Raw genomic sequence first — 25,456 nt, 5'->3', positions numbered from 1 at the left:
GGACAGGCATTGCCTGGCCAGCCCAGGCCGCCGCCGAAACGCAAATACTGTACGCCGTTGATGGAGTACCTAGCGCTAAGACCATATTGTACGTAGTTGGCCGGCTGGCTCGTGATGCCAGCAAGACAGCAACTTCGCAGGCGCGCTCGCGCGGCCGGAAGATAACTCTCTGTCTCGGCATGAACGACACGCTATACTTGCACGACTATAGCGACAAGGCTGTTGCCACTCGGTGGCATTGACGGTGGCTTGACTCAAGACAAGTTGCCCGCTTAACATGGGCCTCCACGGTTCACAAGGTATTGATGAGAAGGTGGTTCCTGGGTCTGTGCTGGGCGGAGACACAGCAGTGGTGGACAAGGTCAGTCGTACCCGCAGAGCGGTGTGTTCCAGGCCCGAGGCGCTCTTGCCCGAGGTAGCGTTTGCGTTCAGTAACCTTCTCGTGGCCGTATGTAATGGTCTTAGCCGCCGGACTATTTGGGCGCTGTTTCGATCTCCCGCCCAGGATCCGCTGCGAGTGACACCTGGGTTCGGGTTCCCGCAAGTGGGCCGACTGTTGCGGGCTAGCGACTCGCCGTTTCGGACCTATCCGCGATACCCCGGGTTGAGAAGCATCGGGCGTTTGCGTTCCCGCGTGTCAGATACAGTGCAAGGGCACGTCGATACGAGTTCCAAATCACGAGCCCAGCTCGCACCAGTAGGGGATTCGGAGCCGGGGGCAATGATTGTGCACCCGCCTCCAGGCACTGTGCAGTATGCTGTACGAAAGAATGAACGCACCGAAGCGTATCTTCAAATTCCCTGGGCTATTGCTTCAGTAGTGGTCGTCGTTGTTTCGACGCTATACGTGTAGGGGCTCCAGTGCATGCGGGCATAGAGATAGATACATCGTACTTCATGCCGCTATCGCAACAGGGGTCTACCAACTCCCGAGCAGGTGCTCGAAGTACAACCTTGAGACTTTGTTGTCGTTGTCATCTCAAAACGGTTTTCGACATGCCAAGCCTCCCACAGCACTCTTGTCACGGCCATCAGATGCTGACAATTAATGCGCTCGAACTGAGGAATGTTGTATTGCGTGCTCCTCCTGTGATGCGAGCAATAGAGGGTCATAGCCGCATGATCGCCGAAGGGGGGGGGTTAATGGCCTCGGCAAATTCCCTAGCCACACTGCTATCCCGGTACAGCTCTGGTTAGAAACGGTACCCGCGAGTCCAGCTTGCACTGTTGTACGCCGGCCGGATTATTGGCTGCTCATTTCTCGTGTCGAGACGCCACACCTGGAGCAGGGCGTAGTCGCATACAGAGAACAGGCCCCGAGCCAGATACGCGACGGGCGACTCTAGGAGCTGAGCCTTCGGAGTGACAGTGCAAGGTTCTACACGTCCCGAAGTCTGACAACGGCCACCGCAAGATACGATCGCAGTCTATCCCGGCCCGGTGTTTCATGTCCAGCCCGCCAGGGCGATGAAGGCAACACTCGGCGCAAAATTCGTACTGTCAAGCATCGAACGCGATGGCATCAAGACAAACGGGTGCTTGGCATCTGGGCTGGTGGATGATGTGATAGAGCCGCAGACAACATCTGTCAACCGGATCAGCAGCGGCACTGCCGAATTGACGTGGCGTGATACTCTAATTGACTTCATGGCACCGCTGATTCGGTACCATAGTCCAGGCTTGGACGGCAGCCTTGTCTTGACGCAGGCCGGGAACAAAATAAGGTTCCTCTGGTCAGAGGGAATACCTACGAGAGCACACACGAACCATGCAGCTCCGTGTTGCATCGGGCCTGAATTGAAACCCCGGCTGCTGCTACTTGGCGCTTTGATCAAGGGGCAGAAGCGAACGGCTGGCAATTGTAACTGCCGTCCCCCATTCACACTCGTCTCCTCTGTGGAGCGTTGATAGTGTCTGGCGTTTCCCCCGCGCCCTGAGGCAATTATATCGAACCTTGAATGCATTGCCTGGATCGGCGTAAATAGTCGTGTCCGCGTCCGTTCGCCGCCACGGGCGACCAAGTTAGCAAGCCTCCACCCATGCATTTGTCACTTGGGGACAGGCGCACGGACGATCCCGATTCTCGTCTTGTGCCGGTTCTGTGCGGAACGGAAAGCTCGTTGGTAGTTCCGATCATTTGCGGGGCTGTTTCGGGGCCCCTCGTAGAGTTCCATTCAGGTCGACGCCGCGAAACAAATGCTTGTGGCCCCTAGGGGCGACTTGGTCCCAAACATGGCGGGAGGCTTGGGTGCACAGGGAACAGGATGGAGTTCGTAGGAACTTGGAAGTACAGGCCAACGAGAGGTAGGGGCCGACCGGGCAGCCGTCTGCACCTCTCCCGAGGTGGTCAGTCGAGCCACCCGCCGGACTCCACGGCTTGTCCTGCACGGCACAGCACAGGTGCTCGGCGTCATGCAGACCAATGGCCCGGTCCACGCCACTGTCGATTACAGCATTTAGGCGATGCTAATCTTGTGCCTCTGTCCATCGTGCCGCAAGTGGGAAATGATCGCCAGATGGGTTGCCGTTCACTTCTGCGCCGCGCCAAACGGCCAACGACCGTCTCTGACGCTTGCCCCCGGAGTCGTTCATCTGCGCCAGGGACCGGGCAGCATGTTCTCACGCGCCAAATGTTCGCTGTGGAGAGCGCTTAGCATCGTGCCGAGGTGAAGGCCCCTCACAAGGGTTAGCGAAGCGTGGTGCCGCCGATAGTCTGTGCAGATGGAGTATTCCTAGGCTTCAGAGCTGTTGGCTGGCGCCCTTCAAGCCGCGAGATCCGTTAGAGATTTGCGCCTCGCGGCAGTAGGAGCAAGCCCACGCTGCGATGCGAGGCTGCGGGCATTGTGGTGAGAGCTAGATTCGTTTTCGAGCGCCGACTGGCACCTCGCGTTTCACTCCCAGGCTCCCAAAGGGGCAGCGTGCTGGGAGGCCCAACCAATCAGGGGCGGTGAAGCTCCCTCTTTTGGATTCCTGGCCACGCTGGGTGAGGTGACGAGTCCTGGAGGGTTGTGTGCCAGAAAGGGCATGGTGGGCAGTGGGCAGCTTGAATTCGCGATCCCCTGACAACAGGGTTGTTGGGACGTGGGGTGCCCGCAGACAGGTGAAGCCGCGCAGCAGCGTTTGAGCCAGCGAGACAAGGGAACTGCTTGCAGCCCAGTCAGTACAGTCGTATGGAGCACAGGTTCCCAACTCGAGACTGCCACTTTCCGGCTAGTAGTAGTCGGCGAGTCGCCCATTGAGGCTAAAAGGAGAGAAAAGCTAGTTAGAGACTGGAGCAAAAGTCGGCGAAGCGGAAACGTTCGTCGTGGGCGTTGTGATGTGCGTTTGAGATTGCCGCAAACACCGTCGTCCTTGTGCAACATCGACAACTCTGGCCGGCGCGACTTGGCGATGACATGACCAGGGATGGGCACTCCGTAAGCCAGCATCAGCACCGGATACTTCGAAGCCAACCGCCTAGCAGGAGCCGGGCCGAAGGCCATTGGTGGTTTGGGGAGGACACGGTGACTGCAGCTCGCCTCGCCGTGCCAGACCAGGCGGCCGCAGAGCGCGCCGTGCGGGTTTCCAAACACGGCTTGCCCCCCAGCTGTGACCAGGCATCGCGAGACCAAATTTGCCTCGTCGCGCGTGCGGCTGGCTCCAGCCCGCCATGAGCATCGTAGGATCCTTGCGAGCAGAAGCTTCCCGGTCGCCCGCACACTCTCCCATCCCTGCCCCTGGCCGCAATGGGGCTTGGTGCCGAGCTCCATGAAGGGTGGAGGCACCACATCGGCGGCTTGCTTGGCCCGCCATCTGTCTGCCACGTCGATCGGGACCTGTGGGAGTCTGCCGCTGCTCCAACCAAATTTGGTGCGTATCCGTGCCCCTTCACGAGGAGGCCCATCGTATCGGGCGGCATTGAGCAGTCAAACGCGGCGGCCGGTCACCAACGCTTTCAAGTGTCATGGCGGCGGCTGACATTCGCGGCCGCAGATGGCTCGGCTCTGGCGCTGAAACTCCCCGATCCTGCACATCATATCAGCGTCAGCGCGACTCGGACGATGCATCGTGCTTGACAGCAGCCGTGCGCCGCATCTTCGACCCATCACACACCTTAAGGCAGCCCCCCCGGCAGGCGGCGGGTCGACGGGCCTGTTGTGTTTCGTGGGGCTCCTGGCGAAAAGGTCATTTCCAGTCGGTAATGATGGTGCCGTTTTCCTGGGGAGGGTGAAATAAGGCTGGTCTATCACAACCCAAATCCAGCAGCGGCTTGCGCCCGCCGCCGAGGGCCCCCTGGTCGGCCCCGCTGACTGGAGGCGGCCGGTTGTCGTTCGTGCGCGGGCGTTGTGCGAGTGAAGACGGTACCAAGTAGAGTGCGAGGAGGTACCTAGGTAGGTATGCTTGTAGCCGCCGTGCCTTGTGTTGTTTGCACTGCACAGTCGGACTCGCTGGCTGTGGATTTCGTGTTTCTGTCACAACGACGCCTCCTCGCCGCCTCTCTTCTTTTTTTTTCTGTAGACTTCTCTGGTCTTTCCTTCCCTTTTCTTTCCTATTTTCCAGGTGGGCAAGTCTACGCGATCGTTCCCTCATTTCTTTGGCAGTGGCGGTAGCCGTACGCGACTTCCTCAAATCAACTGATACAATCAGTCTTGTTGGCACTCGCTTTTCCTTCACCGCCGTTGTCTTCCGTCTTTCAACCAAGCATCCCGTTACCTCTCGCTTCGACGTCATTCTTATCTTTCTTCATATTCTTTGCAACGGGACAGTCCTTGTTCACTCGCGCTCAATAGACGCTGCCGTCGAGTTCGCTGTTGCCTTGCCGGCCTGTTAGTGTCGCTTCGCTGAGTATCAGCCGGACATCCGTCTTACTCGCGGCCTCCGCAGTGAATAGCTCACATCAGCCATGGTAAAAGTCCACGGCATCTAACGGCAGCCGAAACTCTCCATTACCTCCCCCGGGCATCGAGATCAGCAAGGACTTCCTCAACCGCTTTCATTTTGGTGGCGTACAAGACACACTAATATCGAGTCTCTGGTGCAACACACTGGCGGCAATCGCAACAATACCTGCGCTTGAACCTCGCGTTCGGCACCACGCAAATGGCTTCCAAGACGAGCGGCCCTCTGGGCAGCGTCGTAGCTTTCGAGGGTCGCCCGGATACCATTTCCACTCAGCTGCGACTTCTTCCGACATCGTCGCAGGTGCTAATTCTGCCGAGCGTGCGATGCTATCTGCCAGCAGAAAACCCTGAGCAACCGTTTGATGCTCGCGCGTACGTGCGACAAGTTCACGACGCCCTAGTGGCCCGCAATGACGCCGCAAGAGCCTTCCTACAAGGCTCTACGCCTTCCAACAAGCGGCTCGTCTTCATGAACGGTGGCACCCCAAGTGCCCAAGCGCTCTGCATCAGGACCATCATGACGCATGAGACTGGTGGCAACAAGGCAGAGGCTGGTGCAGTCTTCGACGACTTGATAAAGGATGGGTTGGCTGGACTTGAGCATAACAGAAATGCGAGTCATAAGAGAAACACCTTCGGATACAGCCAGTATGGCTCGGACCTCGGCGATCTCGAAGATCCCATAACAAGGGCGATGCGAGCCGCCGACGCACTCGACCGCCAGACTGCCAACTTGCAGCCCGCCGAGGGTCTCGACCTGGCCTTGTTCACGCGACAGCGCAGCTCAAGCTTGCCCATGTACGGATATTCAGACGAGTTTGGTGATGCCGCCCCATTTTTTGTTTTCGGAGCTCGGAGGGAGAGCCAGGCATCTGAGGCCGGCATGGCCCCTGCGACCCCCAAGACTCCCAGTCTCACTGTCGCGCAGCGCGAGGAGCCAATCCAACGGTTGAATCGCCTCGTCCGCCTCTCCACAACATCATACCCTAATTCCCCCAGCTGTGTCGGAGAGACTTACCAGCCGAAACCCTCTCAAGAACGATCCGAGGCCGATATCCCATCCCCAGTGTCTGATGTCTTCAGTATTCGCACGCAAGACAACGTCATCTATGGCGAGGCTTCGCTTCTAGACGTGCGCTCCTCTATATGTAGGGGCCCGGTGACGAGGGTGAAGTCTTTGGATAGGATTTACCCCTCGAGCCCCAAGTTTCGAGACCTCGGTATACCATCAGAATCCTGGCTTGCCGAGCCAGAAACTCCCAAGGCATCCCGCCCTCAGTCTTTGATGGTGATCGCCAGCGACAGAGATGGTACAATTGGCCGGCTAAGCACCATCGAGCAACCCAGGACGGTCATCGTGCGATCAAGGCTGCCCGTTGTGCAGATGGCCCCTGTTCCAGAGAACAAAAAAAGAGTCAAGAAGCCCAGCCGTGCTAGCTCAACATACATAGACCGTGGCACGGATGCCGTCACCAGCCCGACGCTACAGTTTCAACCGGTCTTTACCTGCACAGAGGATCTGGTTGTCTATTTGAAAGACGGCAGTCCGGATGGTGTGCTGGAAGCTGCAATCAACGCCTTCAAGGACGGACGCTACCCTTTGCTCTCGCACTCTCCGACAGCCTCAGAATGCGGCCATGCGGCCAAGTCTTTGCCTGGCACGCCCGACTTTGATTCACCGAGAGACCAAGAGACATCCTCTATCAGAGTGTCGGAGGAGAATACAGAGGGTCTCCAAACGGCACCAACGTCTGCGAGTGGAGAGGACTACGACCCATTCGCCTATATGCAGCCAACGTGGCAGCCCCGGAAATTGTCACTTGTTGCGCCGAAAGTAACGATTGTTCGCCCTCCCACGCCGATCCAGACGCCACCGCCGAACGTCACTGCCGTCGAGCAGGAGCAAAAGTTTCACGAGTTTACCGTTGCCGCGAACCAGACTGCCGTGGCAGTCCAGAACTCGTTGAGATCCATTCTTGGGGAGTATTTCCCTCCAGACACGGAAGGCTATCACCAATTCCAGTTTTCCCTGCTGCCCGAACTCGACGGCATGTGGAAACCAATATTCCGTACCTTTGACCCGGAGAGCCCGCAATTTGGTGATGGGAGAGTCCATCAGATACTCGCCATCGGGTCCCAGCAAGGCGTCAAGAAGGAATACTCGTCGGCGATCACGGGGCGACTGGAAAAGCTGGGCAGCAAGTCCAGTGATCTCGGTCGCGCTGACAGGCTTGACTTTCGGTATGTCCCACAGCACACTGGGCTAGCAACGCAATCGCGTGAGGCTCTACATGATACTGATTGCCAATGTAGTTATCTGCTGGCCAACGCCATGCAAGCCTTTACGGCTCAGCCACTTGCCAACCAGACGTCTGATAACCCCTTTACCAACCCTTATTTGCTGGCGACTCTCATAGTCCCTCACTTGGAAACATACCTGGCTCTGCATTCGGAGGTTCGGTACCTGTTGTTGCAGTACCCGCCTGAGCACTTCAAGACGGTCTTGGCGCTCCAAAAGCTGGTTGGAGTCGAGTTGATGAAGGTGGCGCAGATCGTTGACTCCGACAGCAAAGACAACTTACCCTTTACTCACATTCGAGGGGCCTCAATGGGCACAAAGACCGAAGCCAGCCCAGCCAAGCGGTCGTCGCCTTCGCCGAGATCGTCTTTCGACACTCCAGTGTCGAAGGCCAACTATCTCCTGACATCAACGGCTTCCGACAAAGATATTGCAACCTTTGTATCCACAGTTTGGAATATTTTAATGGACGACTCTTGCTCCGAAACCACCGAGCCAGTCGCAGAGAAGGTTTCAAAACGCAAAGCAAAACCATCACCCCTCCGACTCAAGGAGAACCTCAAAGCTTTCCCGGCGGTCGGGCCGCAGAGCCCACTGTCTCCGAGGACAGTGACGATTCTGCAGCCTGGCCCCGCTTCTGCTGCATCGACCTTGCGACCACCATCCGCATCGGGAACGGTCAAGACGTTTCGATCTATTCGGAGCCGGCAGAGTCGGAGGGCCAACGGCAATTATGCACCATCTCATACCGAGACCGCCTCAATCATGACATATGATCCCAACGAGGATAGCGACTACGACGTTGAGGAACGCAGACTCATGCCTCTGTTCATGAGGAAGAGCCCAACTCTGAAGCCAAGTAGTCGCAAGGCGCTCAAGTTCCTTGGCCTGGCTTGACGCTCTTAACTCGTCGCTTCGGTTGTCGGTGAGATGAGGACTGTGACTACAGAGGTCGTGCGGGTCAGTTTTCCATCAATCAAAAGAGTCGGGCGCCGTTGTTTCAATCATCAACACTCATTAACTATTTCCTATTTCATACGCTCCCCCTTTCTCGTGGAACCTTTCTCATGGCTATCCTTCGCCGTCTCGGGCGCGTGTGGAGCAATGTGTTTGTTTTTATCTGCCACTACCGTTGGCACGGGTCTCATTTTAGGGGATATAGAAGCGGGCGTATTGAATACCCAGGGTAAATGGCATCGGCAGGGAACGCCCGCTGAACGAGGCAAGCAAATACGAGCATTTTATGCGCAATGGACAATGTGGTACAGAATGCGCACACACCACTGTTTATTTCTGCGAAGCCAATGCTCTCTAAGCAAGACGTTGCCTAGAGCGCGATGTTCCAAGCTCCTCGTGTCGAGTACATGCACCCAGGTTAAGCCGTTGGGCATGTCCATGCTGCGGTGATCAAGTTCGTCCATTGGATAGACTCGTTGGTTGGGTCGGCAGGGAGGGAAGCCGAGTGGCGGCTACGATCCCGATGCGAAGGGACAAGACACGCGAGGCCAAAAACCGGCTTCCGCGGCAAACAGCCGCTCACCGCTGCATCAAGACAACAAATGTCGCGGATACCTACACTACATACACACACCGGCTTATGTACCAAGATACCAAGAGTGTGTGCGCGAGGAAGAAACACGGATACATGCACACGTTAATCACACGCACGTTGCGCACAGGGGCAAGCAGGGCCGCCGTCGACCCTTCACAGCAGCATAAGGAGAGATGTAAAGACAAAAAAGCAACCCTTTATTAATGCCCGTTTTCGCAGTGCAACAAAAAAGCAAAGCAAGCAAACAGAAAAGCCAACGACGGGGGGTCCGCGATCGCCCCCTTGGTCGACCCGCGCACAGTCCAGCAGAAGGCTCTCGCTGCAGAGCGGACGCACCGCGCTGACGTGCACACTAAAACAAGGAGAGAACCAGAGAAGAGAGAGCGTCGGGGGAACACAGACAGCGGGAAGTCGAAACATGCTACCATCCGTTGGCGGTTCTGCCAGCAAGCCAGCCCCCTTTGCACCCTGAGCCCGCAGGCGAGGTGCCCACGACCCCAAGAGACGCCCGCGCGCATGTCGTACTCGTCCGGATCCCCCACTTCATATGAACCACGTCCAGATCCCCTCACAACCCATCACTTGTGACCCGTCGAAGTCGTGTCGTACAAAGCATAGCGTGGCTTGTCATGGCGCGAGGCGGCGGGGGAAGAGCGAAATCCAAGTGGACATGATTCAGTCTATGCGCAGAAAGGGAGAGAACTGAAAATGGGAATAGAGAAAAACAGTCATAATGTGCCTGCCCAGTCATTTCCGTGCCCTTCCTCCGTCCATACTCCGACACCCGACCTCGGGAACGCGTTTAGCAGCAGCTGTTGTTGGACGAAGAGCCGACGCCCTGGCCCTGGCCGACTTGCACGCTCGGCTTGGTGTTGTTGGCAGTCGTCGTGCCCATCCGCTCCTTGATCTGGCGGGCCATGGTGAGGAAAGCCTGCTCAACGTTGCTCGCGTTCTTGGCCGAGGTCTCCAGGAAGGGAATGCCCAGGCTGTCGGCGAATTCCTGTATATGGCCGTCAGCCAGCGCGAAACAGAGCGCACCGCCGCATCGCTGCCTGGCGACAAGCATGCCACGCGACGAGACTGTTTCGCAATAACTCACCTTGGCAACCGTGTACTCAACAACCTTCTTGTCGGACATATCGCTCTTGTTGCCCACGAGCAGCTTGTTGACGCCCTCGGTGGCGTACCGATCGATCTCCTGGAGCCACTGCTTCACGTTGTTAAACGAGTCCATGTCGGTGACATCGTAGACGACGCAGATGCCGTGGGCACCGCGGTAGTAAGACGAGGTGATGGTTCGGAATCGCTCTTGACCGGCGGTGTCCCACTATCGGCGAGGCTCCGGGTTAGTGCTTAGGTCTCTTGAATTTGAGTCGTCTCGGATGGCTTCCACTTACGATCTGCAGCTTGACCGTCTTGCCGTCGAGCTCTATCGTTCGGATTTTCTGCAAGCGATATTAGCAGGTGGTGACAACGGACTGGGCGCGGGCCAGCGACATACGAAGTCGACACCGATCGTGGAGATGTAGGACTCAGTGTAGGTATCATCGGCGAAACGCAGCAGCAAGCAAGACTTGCCGACACCGGAATCACCGATGAGGAGCAGCTTGAAGAGATAGTCGTATCTGGAGAGGTGGACGGTCAGCAGCTGGTCCACGGCCACTTGAGGCATCGCGATGCCGCTCCGCCGGCGATGCGCAGAGACGAGCGGCAGGTACAGCGGTACACAGCGGGTTGGCGGCGGGTTGTACTCTGGCGAACTCTGTCAGCATGGTCCATTCGGGTCAGGACGCCCGTCGCAAGGGGACAGGAGGCGCAGCGTACCACTCGGGGTTCATATTGACGGCGGCGATGATTGCGACGTCGATGAAGCGTGCTGGATGGATGGGGAGCCAAGCGGACAGTAGGAGGTGGGAGAGCGATGGCGGGTTGCGGGATGTCGCGGATGTTGATGGTGGAGTGTCAAAGGAGCGTAGCGTACGGGGCAGGCAGGCCGCGGGAGATGGTGGTGGTGAGGTCGCGGGTACGTCAGAAAAGGCGAGCCTCTGAGGCGTGGTTGGGAGGCGGCGGTGGGTGAGTGACTGAGGGAGCAGCAGCCAGTCCGGGAGGGGGCAGCTGACAGGTCACGTGTTACGGTACCTTGCCTGCTCCCATGCGCCACAGTCTCCAGTGCTGGGAACCGCACCGCGAACAACCAGCGCATCTCAGCAACTGTGGCGACCTGCACCTAACCAGACAAATGCAGGTGAGGCGGCTCTCTGACACAACCGTCGGGGCATCCACCCGGCCATGACGCAGAATTCTTCCGAAGGGGTCAACTGATCTTGCCTCGCAAGGGACAGTGGTCACGATGCCCTGGCCTAGGTACCTTGCCTATAATACCCGGGCAGTGGTTCGCACTGCGACGCTAGGGGTCCCTCCTCAGCATGCAGCACTGTGGTGACATGTGACAGCTGACCCTCCTCTGCGCCCAGTGACCTCTCCTCTCCACCAGCGCTCTTCGTTCCTCTGCAGCACCTATTCAGGCTCTGCCTCGCTCTCGACGTCTGCCTTGATTGCTGTCTGCCTGGATATCGTAACAGGGTTTGCGAATGCAGCTGCCCAGTCTTGCCTTATCCCCTAGCTGTCGCAACCTCCAAGTGCCTACCAAAGGTTCCATCTCGGAGTGGTGGATGCCAACATACGGAAGCGCTGTCATCCCCTACCGTCCAGTGGCTGCTCCCCTGGAAGCCGCCTGGACGCGCCCCCAGAGTCCACCAAATGGCGGGCCTCCCCGATGGGCCACCCGGGGCGCTTTGGGTGCTCACGCTCAGCCGTCGCGACCCGCTGCCCCGGGAGAAAGTCACTGGGCTGCCGAGATAACCATGCCTGACTTTCTTAGGCCAAAAATCGCCCCTCCAGCTCGCCGGGGGATCATACATCGTCACTCACCTCCCTCCATGTCGCAATCCATATCTCTCTGCTGCAGCAGTAGCTCTCCTCCTACGGCACCACCTCACGAGTGTCAATGAGGCGCACCCGTCCGCTGCGCTGAAGCTCCCGCCCCGCCGCAAATGGCCGCGCCGCTGCTGCGCAATGCTCTCAAGGGCTCGTCCCTCATCATCGTCGCCGCGCCGGCCGCCGCCTCCCGGAGCTTGACTACGGCCTCGAGCTCTGAAGATGCGGGCGCGGCCAACGTGAGGGCGGCGCTGGCTCGCCCAACAGCCGGGAGCTCTGAGCTCTTAAGCACGACAACGACCACGACCACGACGACAACAACTACAACAACGTCACGAACTTCACAAACATCACCGCCGGAAGTGCTTCTGCGACCACCACCACCGCCTGCGCCTCAGCACCTTGCTAGACCATGCTTCTTTGATTCAACGGGAGTACGCTGGGTTGGCAGCAACCAAAAAGACGACGGCTCAGATCCTAACAGGGCGAAGCTGGGCAGGAGTGAGTCTTGAGCAATTGCCGACAAGCCACTGCAAGCAGTCGCTAACGCTTCCATTTTGTTCCAGCCCTGCGCATACTCCAAGAGCGCATGCCCACACTGCTCCAGTCGCCTCTCCCGCAGGATATACTCGCGCCCAACATCTCGCTACACCTCTTCCCGACGACGCACCCGCATCTCCCCACCGTCTCCGGCCGAGTCGCGTACAACGCCGCCCTCTGGACCTCCCCGATCGCCTGGAACCGAGTCCCCATTATTGGCAATGTCAAGCTCGAGATCCTCGCCGAACGCGTCACCTCGGAGCCCATGACCTTTGTGCCCCGGCGTCCTGGCGCCCGCCCCGAGCAGCTCGTCGTCCGTTGGTGTGAGAAGCGCCGCGGCTCCCCAACGACGGCATCGGGGTCGGAAACGGCCCGTCCCGAGTCCGGCGGCATCGCGCGCTCGCTCTGGCGCGGCCGCGCCGGCGTCGACCCCAACAAGGCTTTCACCGGCCTCTTCATCTTCGACTTCGACGCTGAGGGCAGGGTCCTGGCGCACACTATCGAGCAGGCCCAGGAGGGCGGGACCTGGGAAAGGGGCATGGGAGCCAAGTTTGTCGGCCTGACGGATTGGCTGCTCGGCGGCATGAAGAACCCCAACGACCCCCCTCCGTTGCCCATGTTTGAGGACGCGAGGAGGCGGCAATGTGACTGAGCCGGCCGCACGCCTGCTTGAACAAGCTCACCTTGAGGTAGGATAATCGCCGGAGATAGACCGAGACAGGGCTGCCATACCATTGTTTCAGGCGGTGGTGATTGGTGCAAGCTCTCTGTTCCCAACGGACTCGCGTGAAGCACAATGGCTCTCTCATCGGCAACTATATCTCTATCCACTCCGAGTAAGAGTGGTGTACACTATTGGGATGAGAAGATCTCCGCCCACTGTTTGGAATACTTGTACGTTAAAACATGCACGCCAGATAAGAGCAACAGGCGCAAGCGATCAAAATCCAAGCCCGAAAGATTGGCTTTTTCTCATTCATCGAGCATTCGCGTAAAAACAAGTGTCATGACATGGGTGACTGCTCAGCTACTCGTAGTTCATGCTGTGCCCCCGTCGCGGAGACTCGTTCCAGATTGTGTGAGAGCCATTCAAGTCGAAACCACCCTCGTCTGCGATGAGGGGATGGTTTCCCTGACCGGGGGAACATTTCACAATATTCTGTTCCCCCGCGCCAGTTCCGGCAACTTGCCAAGAGCAGCGCCGCCGCGGCTTTAAAATGCCCATGTCTGCTGCCGAAACAACGCCGTTCGATGTTGGCACCCGCCACCCATCGTTTCATGCTTCACTCAGCGCGTTTCGCAGGCGTCCAGATACCTGCAGCCCCTCCTCTCTCATCCAAGGACAATCTCTCCTTGGCTCTCGCCCTCAAAGCCCATCTTTGCGAGCTTCTTGAGGCGCGACTTATCCCGGGCCTTCTCAGCGGCCTTCTTCTCGTCCGCAAGCCTCTTGACGAGCTCCAGCTCTGCGGGCTCGTAGCCCGGGGGCGGATCGTCGTCCCTGTCGAGGTCGATCTCGCCCAGGAGGAGGACGTTCTCGCCGCGGACGAGAAAGATGCCGTGCGAAATGTCGGCGTAGAGGCCCCGCGGGGCGGCGTCAGAGATGGCGCTGTCCGGGTTGGTCGCGAAGATGCGTTCCGTCGTCGATTGTAGCACAATGTTAGCTGTCGAATACGTCAGCCCGGTTCAGTCGTCGACAAATTGATCAGGAATAGCATGAAGGGTGGTGGCCCGCACCAAATTGATCCCAGCTTCGCAACACACCGATAAGCTTCCTGCCATCGCGCAGAACGACCATGAGCTTCTCTGTAGTTCCCCAACCCGTCAGTTATCAAGCCCCGACGGTAAACATCGAAGGCCCCTCCCTCGAAGGGAGGATGGTGGGAAACGATGGGACGAGCAGCGTACTGTCTGTGAGATCCAAGAGCTGTGCGGCCGTCGTGAACATCTGCGGCGGAAGCTGGGGAGGCGGCTGGGACGGGCCGCCGGGCTGCGAAGGGCCCTGGGGCGGAGGAGCCGCCGGAGGGGCGTCGGAGATGGAGAGGTTTTCCATGTCTCTATATCATGGAGCAGTTGCCGTCGTATCGTCTAGGGAATTTCGCCGTGCCAGCCTGGTTCCATGAATCGGGTCCTTGCAAGCGCCTGCTTATAAGACCATGGTTGGGGGTGGCAGGCGCGCGGTGGTCGATGGGATTGGAGTCGGAGGGTTGAAGATGCGGGATCCAGCCCGGACGCGGCGTTCACCCATGCAAGCAAGCGGTGGTCGCCCCAGCTATCGATAAGCTCTGCCTCACGTGACGCTTGTACTGGTAACTCCAACAACTGCGAGCGAGGTGGAGGAGAAGATCCACCCCGCATCGACTCCAACCAGCCTGCCTACGTCAGCGCAGGAGGCCCAATTTCTGGCAGGAATTGAGCAGAATGCGACGCGGGGCAGCCGGAGGATCGAGGGGCAACGCCGCAACAGCGAAATGTCACCCCACCGCAGGCAATTTTTTCCACCCTCGACGGCCAGCTGCACGGTTGCGGAATCGAGCCATTGGCCACAGGAGATGTCTGGGAGTGAGCATCCGCAGGTATACAGCGGCTAGAGAATGGCCCCTAGTGATGGGGTGACTCCCAGTTCAACCCGAGAGAAGCGGCGACAGGCGGCCGGCTGTGGCCGAGCTCACACGAGCCCAGCATCTCGCCCCCTTCTTTTGCTCGTACACCCTGACGCAGAGTCGCCGAGTTGAGACGGGCCCTATGGACTCTACGTCACGCTCACAAGACCGCCTCCCATCTCACGTGAACGGCAGGGCATTGCCGCCTTGTCTATCGATGCTTGCTACCGAAGGTCTGCGTGTAGGATATGCTCACGTGCGCATGCCGACAACCAGTGCCTTGCTCGGTTTCTCTCCCCCGGCGAGTCTGCCGTCAAAAATGAGCCCGGTCTTCTCCTTGCCCTCGGTCCAAAGGAAGCCCGTCGCCCGCTGGTAATGCTATGCCGTGTGCCCGCCCCTCGTCTTTTTTTCGTCTCCCTTTGGTGTGTGCAAAACATGACGCATCAAGGGAAAATCTCTATCGTATCTCCAGCCTGCAACGCCTTGGTTTGGATGCATCATTGTCTTCCCCAGTCCCCGGAGTGATGATGAGCAGACGCGAACCTCAAATACCAGCAAATCAGTGAGGAAAAGGGATGAAAACAAAACAAATCGCCAAGATCGCCCTCCTCCTCCTATACCATGATGACTCAGTCGGCTCAACCATGATCAAGAGTGCAAAGAAAGCACCAGAACTCGTGCTCACGCCACGGGACCATGCCTTCGACGCCGCCGACTCCGGTTGTCGCTAGTCCAGCATCCACGTCGGCCGGCGGCACTGTCTTGAGGCTATACTTGGTTGATCGTGGACCGTTGTAGAGCCTCCTGTAATTCGGGCCTCGTAGCCAACTCCTGCCACGCCTGTGCGTATGTGAACCACTGGCGTTCGCGCTTGTGCTTCTCTGGCCAGTCGTCAACCTCGCTCAGAACAGTTGCCTGGTAGAAGGAGTAGCGGGCGCGGTCCTTGGTCGATTTAGGCGGCCGCTTCTCGTCAATGGTGCCCAGGTCATAGTCGATGTTGATGGTGATGCCGGCCTCCTCCCACGCCTCGCGGGTGGCGGCCTCCTGGCAAGACTCATCCGTCTCCCATCCGCCCTTGGGCAAGACCCAACCCTTGCGTCGAGTCGACTGTATTAAGAGGACGTAGTTCTGGTCCGGGCTTAGCGGGACGACGCCCGCAACAAGTCGCTCTCCCTTAGAGTTATACCCTATGTGCGCAGAACAGACTGAGGTCAGCGGGAGCCCTCGCGCTTCGGCAACGTGGTGGCAATGAGAAGCGCAGCGTGACATCCCGACGTGTTGAGGCGGCGCAGGCATTCGCCCAGAAACACAGGGATGGATGCGACAGCAAGTTGGGGGTTCTGCTGTCGCGGGGGGGAGGAAAAACTCACGTTGCTTGTTTCTGCCAACGCGAGACTGCATTGACCGTCCACCAGAGGCCCCCGAGCCTGGGCCCGACATATTCGATACCCAGGTTATGGTGTCGCGCAGGCAAGGAGCGAGACGGATCGACGAATTTGTCGAGGCGGGAGCTGAAGAACGAGGCGAAGCAGAGGGGCGGGCGACGCCGGAGCCTGCCAGCTGGTGCGCTGCTCGTGCTGTCGCTGCTGCTGCTGCTGCTTGCTGCTGCTGGTGTCGCTGCGCTGCTGGACCTCAGGTGCGCAAAATCTCACTGCCCGCTGCAGGGCAAGATTGGCGGCGTGTGCGAGGCCCAGTCGCGGGTTCTGCGGCGTTGCGGCGGGGCAGGTCAAAGAAATTGGAGATGCATTCTCGGGTATGTTTCCTGGTCCGTAGAGAGGTTGATGATGTGGAAAAGAGGAAGAGAAATGGCGAGATGGAAGCTGCAGAGCAGGCCTAGGCACCGCTCCCGGAGTGCCGGAGTTGAAGTTCAGTTTCCACGGGGGTGTAATTTTTGTGACAGAGGGGGGGAGGGGAGGGCGAGAGACCACTTCAAGCCAGGCCCGCCAGTGCACCACCACCACCTCAGGACCGCCCAGGTCGTCAGAACAGGGCGAGGGCGGGTGCTGGTGCTGGTGAGGTGCTGGTACAATCGGCGCCGGCGCTGGCGCTGGCGTGGTCTGCTGGTGCCACTGAGGTGAGCCTGGTCCTGGTACTTCGCGGTCGTGCTAGCAGTGCCCAGGTGGGCTGGAGGCGCCGTGTGTTGGAGGGGCGGCCGACCAAGTACTGCGACTTTGCAGTGGGAGGCGTCGGAGCCACGGGTGGAGGGGCAGTGGAGGCGGCCGGGCGCTGGCGAGGTGAGAGAGGTGTGCGTCCACTGGCGGTCCACTGGGTGGAGGTGAAGGACAAGCAGCCTCGCGGCCGATGGTGCAGGTACAGTGACCAGCGGCAGGTCTTCAGTTCCTGTTCCAGGCCCGCCCCGCCGGAAAAGTGGCAGCAGCTCGCGGCAAGCCCCTCGAGCGCTCCGAGTTGAGTTGAGTTGAGTTGAGTTGGGGCGAGGCACTTGCCGGACAGCTAATAGTGCTCGAGTCGTACTAACGCAAGAACAGGCACAGTAGACACCTGTCCCTACTTGGGTACCTTGCTTTCCCTCGAGACGCAGCCTTCAGCACCCTAATGGCGCCTAGTCCAATACTTTGCGAAGTTGTGGATGGACGTACGGGGGCGCGCGAGGCGTACGGGCAAAACCTCAGGCCGTCAGGAGTCGAGCACCTCTTCCTCAAGGCAGCCTTGTTGCACGTCTGTTGGTGGGCTCCGGCGAGCAGTTGGTGGAACCTCCAACGAGCCAGCAGCCCTGCTCAGCAGGTTGGCAGGCCTTGTCCCCTCGAGCAACTCAGCAGATTGGGGGCAAAGTTTGTCCGCCACGCCTGATCTGCTGATGATCAGTCAAGTTCGGTGAGATGGGTGCTTGGCGAATTTGCTTGAACACGGCGACACCGTGGGCCCTGGTCGCGGCGACGGCAGAAGAACGTGGATTTCGGTGCAACGGCGGGAACCGTCCAGCCGGACTTTTTTTTTTCTCGAGCCTTGCGCGCGCGACGGTCACGATGCGAGAGGCTTCCGGTGAGAGGGGTGTGGCTACACGCCCAGGGTCCGCCCTCACGCGCTTCAGTCGACTCGACGTCTCAAAGAAGCTCGGCCGATTCTGGTGGCGCCTAGGCACAACTTGTACAGTGTCGACCCCGTTGCAGGAGGTGGTAGTCGCGAGAGTGGAGGCAATGGTCCCTTTGTTTGCAGGTGAATAGTCACACCATCAACTCGACGCTTGCTGAAGCTGGAGTGTCTGTTGCCAGTGAAGACGAAGTTTCGGGGCACCCGTCTGTCAAGTTATGCAGGTGTATTGCCGGGCTGGAGGGAAGCAGCCTCACGTTCAGGTGGAGGAAACAGCCTTTTCCGATTTGGTACTTTCCAGCAAACGGCTTGTCCACAGTTTGGGGAGTCAATATGTCCTTTATACTCACGGCCAAGAGACCCTTCGCCTACTTTGCCTGTCGATCTGCACACCAACCTGGCAATTCTGTCTCTGCCGCCGCTCGCATGCCGTCGGGTACGCCCGCAGGTGTCCACCCAGAGGGTAACAAAAGGCGACACGTGCAGGGCGGCTAGCGATTCGAGCTTGAGGCTCGGTCATCGGATTGAGCCAAATCCAAGGTAATCGCCTGTCGTCCTTGTGTTGCCGTTCCTCTCGGACATGTTCGCTGGACGTCAAGCCTCTCCCAACAGCGGGAGGTCACTGTGTGTCCGTACTCCGTGGTCTCCTTCACCCCAACTTGACATGTACTTCGCTCCAGCGGCTTCGACTCACTTAGGCCTCAGAGTGTGATTTCGCTGAATCGTCGCCTGGAGCAAGGCATGTTCCAAGAACCATGCTGCCAACTCGAGCAGCATACGACCCAGTGTACAGTGGGTATGTAGACGCGACGGTCTCACATGGAGTTGGGCCTGCCATTCTGGTGAGAGAAGCAGGCAGCCGGGAGAGCTGCATGACAGGCGATGCAGAGAGGCTGCAATATGCACATTGAAATGGCTGCAGCAAGACTAGCTTTTCGTCAGATCTGCAACTTCTGTAACCAGCAAGCCGGAAGGACGCTAGCATCTTGTTGGCGACGGAGAGGCAGTGGGTGCCGTGGCCTATGCCACATGCCACACCCTCTTGACAACGTCGGCGGGACGGGGAACGGCTGAAGATTCCGACTCGTCCACGACATTCCATGTCCGGCATGGAGGTCGACTCATGTGAGCTGGTGCATAGGGCTCACGTCGTCAGCCGTTTGGGGGGCGAGTGCTAGGCAACCTCGGGCTGTGCGTCCATCGAGGAGGGAAACGGTTTCGACAGCTGGGGCGAGCAAGACAGAATTACTGCGCTCCTGGCTGGGCGGCCTGGATCCATCCTAGATGCGACGTGTCGGATCTTTAGCAGGTGAGTTCGCGACGTTCTGAACCTGAACGTGTCTAATCTACACTCTGCCGCTAGGTACGCCGGCGGGGCCATGCTGCAGTGGTGCCGGTCAAATGCATCAAGGAGCTCTGCGTCCGTCCACAACGATGCTGAGCTGGAGCACGTTGACACTGTTGGACACATGGCGTTGAAAGTTGCATGCAAGGCAAGCGGGCGCTGTGGGTTCTCCAAGAAGCAAATGTTCACGGCGCTGCATTGCAGGGCATGCCCTGCCCTGTAAAGACAGCGCCCCCAGTGGGTATTGACCGCAGCGCATCTCCAAAGCCGCTCTAGCCTGCGCGGCCCTCTTAACTCCAAGTCACTGAGGTATCACAGCGTTGCAGGATGGGTCGTCCGAAGTCAGAAATCACGTACAGTATCCTTACAGTCCTCCCTGCTCTGCGTATGTATTTTATGGAGCTGCAAGTGCCTTGCTTCGCTGGATCCGAGCTGTCAAGGCGTTGAGACAGATCCAACCTCGAGCTGAGGTTCGCCGCTGAAATGTTCGCGTAGGTACAGTACATCGCCCGAGGAACCACATCAACCCATTCTAGTGGCGGGGTACCCGGGGCACTTGCCTATCCGGACACTCTCTTGCACCCAACACAGCACTGTCTCTTGCCGTCGATGAGGTGAGAGGCAGGCGGCTCTGGTACGAATTTCACGCCACACACCCAACTGCCACGACAGCTCCGTGCTGCCTTGTCTTGCTCGGGCCATCACCATCACCGCAAGCTCGCTCGTCAACTTCGTTCACCTCCGCTCCGCGCCCGATCACGGCTCCCTCGCTCCCGACCCGCGTCTGGGATTGTGCTCGTCATCGCGACCTTCGGCAGGTTCTTTTTCCACGGGGACCGGCAGCACCCCGGTCGCTCGTCAGCACCCTGTCCATCGACGGCCGCGCTGTCCACGAGTCCACGACCGCGACATCAGCCTCTCAGGTCTGCCCACGGACGTCCTCTTCACGCGATCACCTTGCTCATCTCGCCACCCTCGTGTCTCGCACCTTGCCTGTTCTACCGCCTCGCCAACCTTCTGCCCACGCATCGGCTTGCCACTTCAGGAAGAAGACCGGCAGCCAACGACTTGGTACCCCTCCCAACCCGAGCGGGACGAAGAAGCTTGTCGAGCCTTCGCGCCCGGTGACGATGGAGCCTGGTAGCTCGCTGACCCCTGGAGACGCCTCCCCCAACTGTGAGCTTCTCGCTCCAATCGGTGAGTGCCAAACGGGCTGGATGCCGGGTCGTCCTTTCATCGCAGTTGAGCCCCGCCCCCCACGTGCTCGTTCCCGCTCCTGTCGTTGGCCCAGCTTGGCTGTACGACTGTGTAAGCGGCATTGCGTTGCGCTTCAACGGCGGTGATACTCAAGCCCCTGCCGTCCGCAACGCATCTCACCACGGTTCACCTAGCCAGCTTTTGGCTTGGTTGCTTCGCGCACCCCCTTTGCCCTTACCCCTCGGCGGCTCGGCTGGTGTCGCCTGTGTCGTGTGCCCCTTTGTTGGGTGTCCAGTGTGCACCAACCCATGCGCCAGCCAGCCTGTCCGGCCTGGTACTTGCTCTCTCCCTTCACCAAAAACCTGACGGAATGCAAACGTCGGATAGGGAAAGCTTTGCCTCACTTGGCCTGCACTGGGGTCCCTGCATCTGCCGCTGTTCCAACGTGTCCAACAAGTGTTGGCGATGTTGTACGGCAAATGGCCAGTGGAAGTGCCGCGCTCGTGACCGGCGCTTGTTCGATTTGTTCACAATGATCGCCCAACTGACTACTGCCATGTAGGCTATGCAAACTCCTCTAGATGCGGCTACTGTGGTACGTCGTCTCGTCAAACGAAGCGTAAGTATTGTCCTTGAAGATGGTGCACCTTGAATTGCACAGTGCCAGTCTCTACACAGCTGTTCCAGAGTGGACTCTATACTCAACAACGGATGACTGATTAAGGCTTCAGGCTACTCCTACTACGCGACGGCCACTTCTCTATCTCCTCAGTTTTATCAGAAGCTGATTGATAGGTGTTGGAGACGGTCCGGGACTCTCATGTATCGCCCAAATCAACGCCAAGCATGTTGTCCGCACTACACGATTCGTCTTGACTCATCACAGTTCAAGCCAGCTCGTGACCAACGGCAATCTGTCAATAGATTCAACAGGTATATCCTCGGAGAGCCATACATGAAAGAAGCTGCGCGACTGTACCCAAGGTCACGAGAAGAAACTAAGAAACGAGACAACGAGTTTTGCCTCACGGATCGCATTCATGAGGCTGAGTACTCTCACCTCAGAACACCGCCGGAGCCAGCCCACAAGCTTGTTGTCACTCTCGAAGAGGACTGCTTTACAGAAGAAAAGTATCGCGTATACGACAATTACCAGAAGGTTGTACACAAAGAGGAGCCAGAGGACCGTACGCGACGGTCATTCAAACGCTTTCTCTGTAATTCCCCCCTGAGGCAACAAACGATCACGGGGCCTGACGGGCGGAAGCGCCGCCTTGGTTCATTCCACCAATGCTACAGAATCGATGGCGATCTGGTGGCCATAGGAGTGCTCGATCTTCTGCCTGACTGCGTGAGCTCCGTGTACTTTTTGTACCACGAAAGCATCCACAGGCTCACGCCAGGCAAGATTGGGGCCCTCTACGAGATTTCCCTGGCCATTGAGGAGGGTTACCGTTGGTGGTATCCCGGCTTCTACATCCACAGCTGCCCCAAGATGAGGTACAAGATCGACTACACCCCGCAGTTCATCCTCGATCCTCAATCCTTGGCCTGGGACCCACTAGACGATGAGGTCCTCAGCTTGCTTGACAGGAAGTCTTTCGTCAGTCTATCTCTAGAGAGACGGGCGGCGTCGGAGGATCTCAAAGACGCGATGGACGTGGATGCCGAAAAAGGTGATTCCCCACCCGAATCCGAGGAAGGCGGAGAAGACGAAGAGGCAAATACCTCGCTCTTTCAGTCGGACATGCCAGGGATACCGTCCCTCGCAGACATGGAGAAGGTGGACCTGGACCACATCCCTCTGAAAATCTTCCCAAGCGGCCCGCTCTTTGAGACGTCAGACCTGGTCAGCTGGGACTCGAAGACAGTGAGAGACTGGCCGTCGGCCAAAGCTTCCATGGCTGAGCTGGCGGCAGCGCTTGGGCCGGATATCTTGCATTGCGTATGTGTGGATTCGTCCCGCTAACACCCGCCTCTGTGTTCCCCAGGGTCTAGAAGCTGCCTCACAACGCGGGGCCTCATAGTGAAGACATGAGATGTCAAAATATCTATTTGATTGGGTGCAAGAAATATTTGTTCATCCTTGTGAAGTATGGTATCAATTGAGTGTGATGGCATGGGGACAGCAACTCTGTCGCATTGTGTCCAGTCACTCCAGTGTCCACAGCAGCGCACCGTGCCCCACCACAGGTGGTCCCGCATCTTATCGCTCACCTCGGTGAGAGCTCAGCCTGGTTATCGCGTTCAAAACTTTCAACATCAGCTAAAGGTAGTGAACCGCGCTCAATTCCCACGCCCTTGCGAACGACTCCGAACGGGCACTGCGAGCAATTCGGCAGGAAGACCGCCATCATGGCCACTCAGCAAACTCTGCTGTCTCCAGCGGAGCTGGCCTACCTCCACAGTTCTCTTGCGCTGCACCCGCCAATCCGTCCCGACGGTCGGGCGCCGACACAGTTCCGTCCACTCACAGCAGAGACGGGCATCCTCCCCGGCACCAACGGCAGCGCGCGAGTATGCTTCTCGGACGGCACAGAGGCGATCGTGGGAGTGAAGGCGGAGATTGAGAAGACGGCCGGCGCGGTGACGAGCGACGACCTTGAGGGCGGGGACCTGCAGCGAGGAAGCGCCAGCGGTGACGAGGAGAAGGCAAAGGCCAGGGGCGACTGGCTGGAGATGACGGTTGAGATCCCGGGACAGCGCGACGACGACGCGGCGACGGTGTTTCTGGCAGAGATGCTGCGCGAGGCGCTCCTGGCAGACGGCGATTTTGCAAAGAAGCTGTGGATCAATAGGCGATTTCACTGGCGGTTATACCTCGACGTGAGTGCTCTCTTCAATGATGGAAACGGCCCGCTTGCTGACAGCTGTCGGGCCAGATCTTGCTGATATCGCCGCCACTATCCTACCCTCTTCCTCTCCTCTCGCTTACCACACACCTGGCCCTGCTGGCCACCAGACTGCCGCGATTAAAATCCGAAGGCGACGAAGACCCCATGTTCGACGACGACTGGGAGGCATCCACCTTCTTGTACCCTCGCGAAGGCGCCGCCGCGGGATCGCGGCCCCCCATCACGCTTCTGGTCGTGGCTGTAGGCGACAACGTCATCTTCGACCCGGCCAAGGAGGAGCTCGCCGTCGCGGAGTCGGCCCTCGCCGTGTCCGTGGCGGAGGTGCGAGGCGGGAAGAAGCAGGGCGACATGGACGTCGACGCGGGCCGCGAGCTGCGGCTGCTTTCCATGCGGACGGTCGACCCGCCATCCCGGCTGACGCCGCCGGGCGTGCCCAACTCGGCGAACGTGGCGACCAGCGGGGTGTCGCAGCCCAAGCCGCAGGCGAAGCTCGACGGACGGCCCGAGGAGGGGGTATGGAAGGCGCCGCTGGGCGGCACCAAGTTTGCGGTTTTGGACGGCATCATACGGGCGGTGCTGGAGAAGGGCGGTGTGGCACACGAGGTATTGGACGGCTTGGACGGCGTTGACCTGGCATAGAATCACAATGGACATACGGCGTTTGAGGGGGATTGTTTAAGCTCATAATTCGGGAGCATGCTGAGATCATTTTTACTATTATGATACAGATGGTCCTTGTTGGGTCATAGCTCGAGTACCGCACGTTGCTGCATGCAGGTACTCCTACAAAATACCAAACCACTTCTTCCTCTGCTCCGGCTTCGCCTCTCCTTCTTCCTTGGGCGGCAGCTCGCGGCCGAGGGCCGTGGCCTCAAGCTCCTCGACGGAGCGGTTGTCGTCCTTGCCGAACACCATGGTGACGGGGTCCTTGGCCTCGATGCCGTGCGTCTTCATGTAGTACTGGCGCTTGGCGACGTCGTCGAGGTGGCGGGTGCGGTGCTCGCTGGCCTTGAGGGCCTTGTCCTTTTCATGCATGGCGATGACGTTCTTCCACTGGGCGAAGAAGTAGGTGGGCTGAGCCCAGAGGTCCGAGATGGGCGGCACAAGGTCCTTAAAGGGCGAGTTGTAGGCGTAGTTGAGGAAGAAGGTGTAGAGGCCCATGGCCAGCAATGTGCCCTGCGAATCCAGATATGTCAGCACTTTGAGGCGATCCTTGAATGGGTTCTCCTCTTTGTCACGGAGAGGAAGTAGTACCATTGTGATGAACGTGTGGAGGAGCCGGCTGTGCCAGAACCAGTGCGCCCAGGAGCCCTGCGGCGCCATGAGGCCCGGGTAGTCCCTCTTGCCCTGGGCGGAGATCTCGCCAGGCGTGAGGTCGGGGCCGTAGTGCCGCGGCATCGAGTTGCGCTTGAGACGCGAGCCGTGCGAAGGCGGGTTGAACTTGGTCGGCTTCTCGAGCACAATGGGCTTGTGCGGCTTTCCGGCGCCGCCGTCCGAGGTCGAGACGAAGCGCACGAGAATGTTTTGCGAGAGCGGGATGGAAACGCCGCGCCAGAGCGGGCCCTGCAGCGGGAGCAGGAAGCGCGGGATGACGGCCCTCGAAGCCATGGTTGGCGCCTCTGCTCTCTGTCGATCGATTGAGGGGGGCTCGAGGGAGTGGGAGGGTTGGGTTGTGGCTGCTGTGTGCTGGTGCGGTGAAGCGCAGCACTTCGGAGGCGGTGGGCAAAACTGGTGATGGCCTCGCTCACACAGAGAGCTTCTTTTCTTCTCGAAGGCCTGGTTTCTGCCGACCCGCAGCCGTTGGGGTAACCAGCGGCAGCGGCAGCAGCAAGGGCGCGCTGCAGTTTGCCGAGCTTTGGCCGGCGACCACCCCGATGGGGAAAATCCGGCCTCAAGCGAGGCTCCACCCGTTGTATCCGAGTTCACCCGGACACGCGGCTGTGGCTCGCCACGAGACTGCGTAATTGACGGCCTGCGATTGGCCGACCGGAGCGCCACATGTGGCTCAGGCGCGGCGTCGCTCCAATTGTGCCGCGCCGGGGGTGCTGCGCTAGTTTCTCCATGCTGTCATAAACTCATCGGCATGCGCTCAGGATTTTTTTCCCTGATCTCCTTCCCTCTCTCTCCCTACCTACCAAGTCAAGACTCTCACCCCGTCCAAAGACTGTCTTTATCGACGCGCTCTTTGGCATTTCTCCGAACG

At 58.9% G+C, this 25,456-nt stretch overlaps 8 protein-coding genes across 8 annotated transcripts; 4 read left to right on the top strand and 4 right to left on the bottom strand.

Moving 5' to 3' along the window:
* Positions 1 to 5,079: 5,079 nt before the first annotated feature.
* On the top strand, positions 5,080 to 8,076 carry PLICBS_009255 (uncharacterized protein; the record flags this gene model as incomplete). The annotated part of the gene is made up of 2 exons (XM_018323782.1): positions 5,080 to 7,121; positions 7,194 to 8,076. The coding sequence occupies 2 exons, from the start codon at positions 5,080 to 5,082 to the stop codon at positions 8,074 to 8,076; spliced, it is 2,925 nt and encodes a 974-aa protein (XP_018176961.1).
* A 1,457-nt stretch (positions 8,077 to 9,533) lies between these two features.
* PLICBS_009254 (GTP-binding protein of the rab) lies at positions 9,534 to 10,403 on the bottom strand (the record flags this gene model as incomplete). Its single annotated transcript, XM_018323781.1, has 4 exons — positions 9,534 to 9,731; positions 9,831 to 10,058; positions 10,129 to 10,176; positions 10,233 to 10,403. 4 exons carry the CDS (start codon positions 10,401 to 10,403, stop codon positions 9,534 to 9,536), a joined length of 645 nt encoding a protein of 214 aa, XP_018176960.1.
* Positions 10,404 to 11,784: 1,381 nt separating this feature from the next.
* On the top strand, positions 11,785 to 12,860 carry PLICBS_009253 (uncharacterized protein; the record flags this gene model as incomplete). Its single annotated transcript, XM_065601596.1, has 2 exons — positions 11,785 to 11,907; positions 12,291 to 12,860. The coding sequence occupies 2 exons, from the start codon at positions 11,785 to 11,787 to the stop codon at positions 12,858 to 12,860; spliced, it is 693 nt and encodes a 230-aa protein (XP_065457668.1).
* Positions 12,861 to 13,540: 680 nt separating this feature from the next.
* On the bottom strand, positions 13,541 to 14,258 carry PLICBS_009252 (SM-like, degradation of cytoplasmic mRNAs and positively regulates transcription initiation; the record flags this gene model as incomplete). The annotated part of the gene is made up of 3 exons (XM_065601595.1): positions 13,541 to 13,869; positions 13,970 to 14,011; positions 14,114 to 14,258. The coding sequence occupies 3 exons, from the start codon at positions 14,256 to 14,258 to the stop codon at positions 13,541 to 13,543; spliced, it is 516 nt and encodes a 171-aa protein (XP_065457667.1).
* A 1,318-nt stretch (positions 14,259 to 15,576) lies between these two features.
* On the bottom strand, positions 15,577 to 16,209 carry PLICBS_009251 (uncharacterized protein; the record flags this gene model as incomplete). Its single annotated transcript, XM_018323778.2, has 2 exons — positions 15,577 to 15,995; positions 16,179 to 16,209. 2 exons carry the CDS (start codon positions 16,207 to 16,209, stop codon positions 15,577 to 15,579), a joined length of 450 nt encoding a protein of 149 aa, XP_018176957.2.
* Positions 16,210 to 21,353: 5,144 nt separating this feature from the next.
* PLICBS_009250 (arginyl-tRNA--protein transferase 1) lies at positions 21,354 to 22,367 on the top strand (the record flags this gene model as incomplete). Its single annotated transcript, XM_018323775.2, has 1 exon — positions 21,354 to 22,367. The coding sequence occupies one exon, from the start codon at positions 21,354 to 21,356 to the stop codon at positions 22,365 to 22,367; it is 1,014 nt and encodes a 337-aa protein (XP_018176954.2).
* Positions 22,368 to 22,753: 386 nt separating this feature from the next.
* On the top strand, positions 22,754 to 23,892 carry PLICBS_009249 (uncharacterized protein; the record flags this gene model as incomplete). Its single annotated transcript, XM_065601594.1, has 2 exons — positions 22,754 to 23,224; positions 23,281 to 23,892. 2 exons carry the CDS (start codon positions 22,754 to 22,756, stop codon positions 23,890 to 23,892), a joined length of 1,083 nt encoding a protein of 360 aa, XP_065457666.1.
* Positions 23,893 to 24,036: 144 nt separating this feature from the next.
* On the bottom strand, positions 24,037 to 24,861 carry PLICBS_009248 (uncharacterized protein; the record flags this gene model as incomplete). Its single annotated transcript, XM_018323774.1, has 1 exon — positions 24,037 to 24,861. One exon carries the CDS (start codon positions 24,859 to 24,861, stop codon positions 24,037 to 24,039), a length of 825 nt encoding a protein of 274 aa, XP_018176953.1.
* Between the last annotated feature and the right edge of the window lie 595 nt (positions 24,862 to 25,456).

Source organism: Purpureocillium lilacinum (genome assembly GCF_023168085.1).
Source record: "Purpureocillium lilacinum CBS 284.36 DNA, scaffold_7, whole genome shotgun sequence".
In the NCBI taxonomy this organism is placed as follows: domain Eukaryota; kingdom Fungi; phylum Ascomycota; class Sordariomycetes; order Hypocreales; family Ophiocordycipitaceae; genus Purpureocillium; species Purpureocillium lilacinum.
Note: the sequence above shows the minus strand (reverse complement) of the source record. Positions and strands in the feature narration are given on the sequence as shown.